This window comes from Eucyclogobius newberryi, unplaced genomic scaffold, assembly GCF_026437365.1.
Source record: "Eucyclogobius newberryi isolate DKJ021-1_F unplaced genomic scaffold, fEucNew1.0.hap1 SCAF_2, whole genome shotgun sequence".
NCBI lineage: Eukaryota > Metazoa > Chordata > Actinopteri > Gobiiformes > Gobiidae > Eucyclogobius > Eucyclogobius newberryi.
The window spans coordinates 4,259,498-4,267,539 of record NW_027315834.1 but is presented as its reverse complement, the minus strand read 5'-3'; the positions used below and the strand labels follow the sequence as shown (position 1 = coordinate 4,267,539).

The 8,042-nt window shown below is 42.2% G+C and overlaps 1 protein-coding gene across 4 annotated transcripts in view; it reads left to right on the top strand.

Moving 5' to 3' along the window:
• Positions 1-8,042, top strand: part of tjp2a (tight junction protein 2a (zona occludens 2)) — a 72,001-nt gene that overhangs the window by 2,988 nt on the left and 60,971 nt on the right. For all 4 annotated transcript variants that reach the window (XM_072453410.1, XM_072453411.1, XM_072453408.1 and 1 more), the window contains exon 2: positions 6,674-6,785. In XM_072453410.1, the coding sequence (XP_072309511.1) occupies positions 6,674-6,785 (112 nt within the window). The remainder of the gene's footprint in view (positions 1-6,673; positions 6,786-8,042) is intronic.

Here is an 8,042-nt window from a genome sequence, read left to right as displayed (position 1 = left end):
CCACTCTCTTGAAATCATCTCGCGACCCCCAGCTCATGCTTTGCGACCCCCACTTTGGGAACCACTGATCTAGACCATCCAGGGTTACACTCATCAGTGAATGAGACTGTTTCTGGTCTCACTGGAGCAGGTTCTTCTTGTGAGCGTTGTTTAAAGGCCAAATAGAAGGTTTATGTTTAACTTCAAGCCTCTGGAGGATCTACACCTTGATGATCGTGGCCTCCAGAGGCACCGTCAGCTTCAAATACCCGTTTGCTGCAGTTGCTCTCTTAATCTGATATATAAACCTTCCTCATTGTGCCTTTATCTGCACAAATCTGCGTGTGTTCTGAATCACTCTTAAGTTTTTGTGAAATATCTAAGGTTTTCATATCTTATCCAAGGCATTCAACAATTGGATGCTTTTCTGCACTGAAGAGATCCTTTTTCTTTCTCATGTTGTTGAAAATGGTTGTCTGCTTAATAATGTGGAACGTTTTTGTTTTATTTGGACCTGATAAACTAATTGGCCCAAGTGTCTGAGAGTGATGTCACTGACCCAAAGAGCCCGGGCACACAATACCATCTGTGAGTTTCACTGGGAAACAAACAAAAATGACCTTTATGAACACACTTTGCATAATCATTTGGAATGCAGTGTAATCGTAAAATAGAGTTCCGTTTGTTTGTGATTTCAGTTCTTTCTCCCAAAGGTTTTACAATGTTCAGTGACGGCGGAGTGTTTTTGAAGTCAGTTGCTGCAGGTTTTTTTAGCTTAGTGGTAGAAATAAAAGTGTATAAAGTGCGTGTTCTGTTGGAGGTGTGAAGCAGGTCTGATCAGGCCCAGATCCTGCGGCAGAGGCTCCTGTCCAGACCTGCACATGTGCCTGCTCCTCCGCACACACAATGTGAATCACACACTCAGAACAGAGAAAAAGGGATACGACGTTTGAGCGGTTCGGTCCATTGCTGTTGTTGATGTGTTATAATGACAATCGGCAATAGCCACGTTTCGACTGGCCCCGCGGGGCCCCTCACTTTAGAGCACTTTGGAACAGTTCCTTCATTGTCAGAGTGCGTCTCATGTTCAGGACCTGGCTCTGGGTCCAAAGGCCGAGCTCTGCGACATGAGCAACTGACCTCTCAGCTCCTCCTGGATGTGCCCAGGTCAAAGCTGAAACGCAGAGGGGGCCGAGCTTTCTCTGTGGCGGGGCCCAAGCTCGGGACCAGCCTGCCTCTGCATTTTAGAGCTGCTGAGACACTAGAGCCTCTCAAATCTTTGTTAAAAACATACTTTTTCTCTCTGGCCTTTTAACACAAACTGATTCATTATTTTTGATTCACTTTTATATGTATTTTATTGCACTTTTCTGTACAGCATTTTGGTCTTTTAAAGTTGTAAGTGCTTTAGAAATAAACTTTGACCTTGACCTCACCCAAACACAACTAATGTTTTCTTAATACATTTAAATCGTACCTGAATTATACTTTTTCATCATGAGGCCAAGCGTTGAGCAATTCCAAGTTGGTGTCGCTGTGACTTCACTTTCTGCATTTATTTCACTTCTTTGCTCCTCTGCACCGCGTTTTAACATCTCCGGACTGTAATCAAACGATTTAATCTCAGGGTTCAGATTAAGGATTTTCACTTGTATAGCGGTGCTGCTAAACAATCCGTTAATTTGTCCAAATTTGTATAGCAATTTGATAATTGCATAGCAAAACACGAAAGTGACTAACAATCAATATTTTCAATTGATATAACTCGATTATTTATTTAAAATTTATTTGTAATATTCTATTTAAAAAAAAAAAATAACAAATTAACTTTTAAACACTTTTTAAAAATGTGTTTAAAAATAAAACTGAAAACTTGGAAATAAAATTAGTTGTTGAACAAATTAATCAACACAGTCAGATTGCCTAATTTACAACTTTCTTCCATATCATCATCATCAATCAGATTACTCATTTACATATTAATTGTCATTACACTCACAAAAAATATGTATTAAGCTTCTGATGGAAAAATAAAGGTTGCTGTGGCGTCCATCATGGTGTATTTTATGTGTTATTCCAATTGTACCGCTCTATTTGACGTTCCATTCCATTTTTCGTTTTGCTATTTGATGACGGTCCCTAAGTACTCTCATCTCGGCTCCGGCTGCACATTTGATGACGGTCCCTAAGCATGTGTCACGGCTCCGGCTGCACATTCAGAGCAGTATAATTCGCTGCGCCCAAATTACGCATCTGATTGTTAAAAACGAGGTTGTGTCACTTGGCAGTGTAAATATGAGTGTTTGGCATGTGAATGATCTGCAAAGACTTTTGTGTTTAGGAGCTATTGACCTCGGAAGTCCGAATCTGTGACGCTAACTTTACCGCACGTGGCTCCTCCCACTTTCAGACTCGCGATCTGTGACAGCAGCAGGACTCGTCATGTCCACACAGCGTCTCAGATGTGTCATGCCGTTATTGACGATCGATTGACGAGTGATCAGTACTTTTAGGCGCTTTGGTTATACAATTGAACATGCATTTTTGTATCGCAAAAACGCTGATACAACAACACTTTTTTCTGACGAATGCATCGCATTTGAGAGAAATTGCGTTGCATTTTGCGACGCGATACCGCTTATTCTGAACCCTGAATCTATTATTTAATTAGTTTGAGACATGTATTCACCTTATTCCAGAAGCCCGTCTGAGCGCTGCCATCCAACGTAATCCTCCTTCTGGTTGTATTACTAAACATAGGGCTGTCGACCTCTGGAGAAAAGAAGTTCTACACAGAAAGTTGCTTTCAGAGAATCTTTGCATTGTTGACTTGTTGGTCTCATGAAAATTAGAAATTTTACTCACATCAATCTACTTATTAGATTTTCCCCTGGACCAGAAGTGTGATTACAACGGATGTGCTGATTCATGGGAAAAAGAGGAAAAAGTGGGCGGGGTGGAATAAGGTCAATAAAATAATAGAACTGGAAAGAATAAGAATTATTATGAAAAATGTTAGGGTCCGTAAATGTATTATGCACTATTTTGGGTCTTGACGCGAGTTGCATGTTTCAATAGGAAAAGGCTGATGCTAACGCATGCTAGCTTTGTTTTGCTAAGTGTGTCGGCTCAACTTAAAAGTTTAGGCCCCCCAAATAAATTGTGTGTTTCCGGTAACATTGGAAAAAATTCAGGTCTGTAGGTCGGATTAAAAAAAATAAAAATTTTAATATTTTAAAAACCTGTTACCATCCGCCTATTTCGCCCTGTGCACTATGGTTGGACCCAAATGGCATTGCTTATTAAAAGAGGATCTTACAGCCCACATGTGAGTGTGATGCATCATTAGAAAGCTTAGGCCTTCTAGTTTCTGCAGATGTGCACATGACACACTGTCAGGGCTTCAGAACTTACACTACAGAGGCCCAAACATAAACCAAACATCCTTTTTTTAGTCTCGCCTGAATATTGTCAATTTGTAATGGTCCTGAGCAAGACATACTTCATTGTGTGCATATGCTGTTCACTGTACATGATGTTTATCTTGTTGACAACAACTGTGTAAAGTTTCAGATCTCTAGGAACAGGCATTTTGGTGCTGTTGAAGTGATTCAAATATGTGCCAACTGTGCCAAACTGTTTTATTACAATTTTAGCTCCTCTATGATCATAAAACATACATTTTGATGTTTTGTAGGCCACTAATACCCATTATAACTGCTAAAAACAATGTATGTGAAAATGTGTAAATATGAGTTTACCCATGAATTTCCCATATAGAGGTAAAAGAAAAAATATATATATATTTTATTTTTGTATTGGTATAATAATACATATATCTAACAAAATGCGCGTCCAAAAGGCTAATACAATCAGAAAACGTTATGCATAAAATTTAGTCGCCTCCTGCCCAAAAATCTTTACAGCCTTTACGCACGTGAATAGAGACGATTCTGTGTGAATAAGGCCTTAGTCCCGCCCAGCATTCGAAAGCTATTCTTATTGGCTAAAATAATATGTCAATCAAAGTCTTCTACATCACCAAATGCTAATGCTATGTGGCTAAAAACAACATGGATGGTCTCATTCTGTAGCTAACAGTCTGAAAAAAAGATCGATGCCAAACACCATCTTATAAGTCAAACAGGTCATTTGTAATGGACGGAGCCTGACGAAAAGTATGAGCCAGAGAAGAAAACTTTGTTTACTTGACAATATCTCGAAATCGGATAACTTCAGGAAAAATACAAGTGGATATTGTTTTTCTATGGATTAAAGAATTACAAGAATGTACAGTTTGAAAGCCGTTTCGTCCTTCATAAACAGCAAACAGGTAGGATATGCGTTTGTAAAAGTTGAGACTTTCTCACAAACTATTGGCAATTGCTTCTTGGGGCATATTATTCAAATCAATGAGATATTCGTTTTGTTGAGAAAATAACCTTTAAAATGATGTATAACTTGCTGGTATTGACCACGGAAATAAAAGTGATGATGTAAGAGAACTTTTGTAATTTGGAAAATGCTCGCCGGCGGACAGGTGGATGGTAACAGGTTAAAATCCTGGCACAGGTTTTGCAGACAGTTTTCTTTCCTCAGAAGTGAGCGCTTCACACTGGAGTGGCCTTATTGGTATACATGTGACATACGTCATAAGGCGCTGGTACAGCTGGCAGCCCGGTGTAAACGCTCTCTCTTCTTTCTCACACTTATTGTGCTTTATCTCCTATATTTTGTAAATATAGTTAGTATATTTTTTCTATTTTACTGTACGATAGGGACACGCGCTGGAATAGTTTTTTAATTCAACTGTTTTTGACTTTTTTCGGCTGGATTTGAGCGTTTTTCGTTGCGTTCGTTGTGTTGTTGTGACGTGAGCTAGCTCCGAGCGAGCCCACCAGCCCCTCCCCCCGCGCCCTCCGGCCGCGCTAAAGTACGGCGTGTCGTCGGTACACGTTTATATACACGTTTATATGAAAGAGGAACTTCACGAACGATCGGGACACGCACTGGAATCGCTTTAAATGAACTTGTTTTGTCTTTATTCGGCTGGATTGAGTGTTTTCGTCGTGTCGTGGCGATGTGTCTTGGCTCTGAGTCCCCCGGCTCCGGCCCCGCCCCCCCGGCTCCGGCCCCGCCCCCCGGCTCCGGCCCCGCCCCCCGGCTCGTACCGCGTTTCCACAAAGGAGGAACTCATGAAACTGCGGAGAACAGTCGTCTTACCCGGAGATCGTCACGTTATCCCGTCGCAATACTGACCCAACCTAATACTGATGTGCAATTCTGTCATATGTGCAATTGCTGTGAAATTCATGTGCAATTCATGTGCTGTCGTGACACATATTCATGTGCAATTACTGTCGGGATCACATGCAATGGTATTTATGTATTTATGTATTTATTTGTCTATGGGAGTTTTTATTTATTTATAGTAGATCTTCTACTGAAAGTGTTTTTCAGACTTCCTATAAGTGATCTGTTCTTCTGTATCTACCTCTGTATCTACCTGCGTTGCACCAATGAAATTTCCCCATGTGGGACAATAAAGGAATATCTTATCTTATCTTATGCAGATATTGAATAAAATAGTGATCTAGAAATCATCGCTCTGTTGTGTTGTGTCCGCGTTTATCTCACCGGTTTGATTAACTCGTCGGATGCGGGAGACGGGGCGGGGCTTCGGCTTCTATCCACTCCGTGGCTCCGATGAGGAAATGAGCGAACACTGGATTGTTTGGTTTTGTAGTTTCCACAAATATTTCCAATCATCACGATCACACGTGCGATCACAGGCAACACAACATCGCTCTATAACGAGTCTTTGCTGGTTTGCTCACGGCGACAAACCACACTTTTTGGTCGCTCATTTGTATGTTTGCTCATAAAACGATTGTATGATTATATCCCACAAGTAAAGCGGGCCTATAACTTCACCGCTGAAACACCGGCCGTACATATCGCCCCCGCCATCGCCCCCAAATATGAGCATCTGCGCAGGTTGCTTCAGCAAACATGGTTGCGCCCGTAGGTAAAACGAAAATCAAAAGTACAGCGATTTTCATATCTTACGATCCCTACAGATGTTTTTTTTCCCCACAGCTTTTGGATTCGCTCTCACAATTTGACACTCTCGAAACGTACGGCCAGTAAATGTGCGATAAAATGTTTAAGATCGGGTTTTCATTCTTTTTAAATCCAGGTCGGTCGGGTTACCGGAAACACACAACTTTTTCTTCTTGGCCTTAGCGTCAGTGGAAATACGATGGTTTATCATAAGATCAAGTCAGAACGGATCCTTGAGGAGGATCGGTGCTGATAAGATTCCACACAGCTCTGCCAGTGCCTGTACTCACCTGTGCCCCACGTGCCTCCTGAAGCCCCCAGTACAGCGCCCTCTACTGACGGCAAAGTATTTCAAGCTCCTCAGCCAATCTTCTGTCAGTAAAAACATGTGACAGTTTCTTGCAGTGATAAACGGAGCTTATTGAAGTCTGTCAGGTTTTTGTTCTGGAAATTTAGATTTTAAGGTATTTAAGATTGTTTTAAGTCCAAGAAGGTAACGTCAAATTGAAATTTTGCTTGATCGATTGCAAGAAAAATGTTTTGCCCTAAACTGGCAGCAGCTGGTTCACTCAAACCCGATCCTAAAAGTCAACCTTGCTGTTCTGTTTGACATTGTGATTTCTTGTTGCAGGGAGCAGCCGTGTGAGCAGCGGCGGTCTGGGGGCAGGGTCTGTTGGAGCAGAGAGGCCCGGTATCTGTACCTGAGGCGCCTGTCCTCCAGGAGCTTCTCCGCCATCATGATGGTGAGTACACGCTGCATGGCGCGCCACTGTCACTGAAAGAGCTCAGATCACACAGAGCACTGCGGTGGTGCCGGCGGACGTGCTGTGGCGCTCCGGAGCCATAGCTCGAGAGTTTAGTTTGACCGGACGCCGCAGACCTCCGCAGGCAATTTTCCTATATAAATGTCAGTTACTGCTTGAGCACATGGTCCCGATTGAGCTGATCTCCACAAAAATACAGAGACAAATGAGTCGGCGGTGACGTTGTATTGGATGGATACACTTTGGAGCTTACAAAAACTATTCAAGGACAGTCGGAAGTGATCTTTAAAAGAAAAAAAAGTATACATGCCTTCGCACATCCGGGAACTTGTACAGTAGCAACCGAGTCCGCCATTTTGAAAGAGGCCCAACAGCACGTCTACTACATACGATATCCAGGATATATGAGGCCAAAATGCCTGTTCTGTAAGGTCATTGCTCTGTCGACAGACCAAGGAATGATAGCTTTGTCGTGTACCTTAGTTTGCCGTTATCATATAAAGAATCAAAGTATTTGTAGCTCATTATGTCGTAGAAAAGGATGCAGTCGTGGTGGTTTATATATATCGCGTGCCCCTTTTAAAATGGCCACTATGGGGAAGTCCCGGATGTATGACGTCACCGCAAACACATGTATTGATACACTGCTATCTAACTCGCAGTTCAATTCACACAGAGGGCAATGAATGCTGTTGTTGTGTCCTTGGGCAAGGCACTTCACCTTAAGTACTCCTATTATGTGTGGTAGTGAGCGAGTCCATGTTCCCTGGTTCATAATTGATGTTTCTGAATGAGTCTAATAGCCTCAGTGTGTGCCTGCTGCAGTTGAAATATTCATGTCTCTGCTGGATTTGCGCGGCGCGCCTCTTTCAGAAGTAATCTCATCAGGACACAAGCCTCAAAAATCTGCTGCTCGCCGCCGCGGACGCATCGCTCTTTTCATAATCTGGTACTTTTGCAATCCACCAGAGACGCACGCGCTTAAATGTCCCATGTGCAGCTTTAAAACGGAACTATTCTAAATCTGAGCTAAACTAGAATCATGGTCCACACTGGGGCTGTAAAATGTATTCGAGGAGAAATAACACCCTGACCAGTCCGACCAGTGGACAGTGGGTTGTGTTCGCGTTCTAGAATTTGTTGATGTCCTAATCGCGTAACCTCTATGCGAGATTTACTGTTTTTAAAAGAAATCTCCAAATGTTAAACCTCGAGATCGTCTCCACAAACCGATAA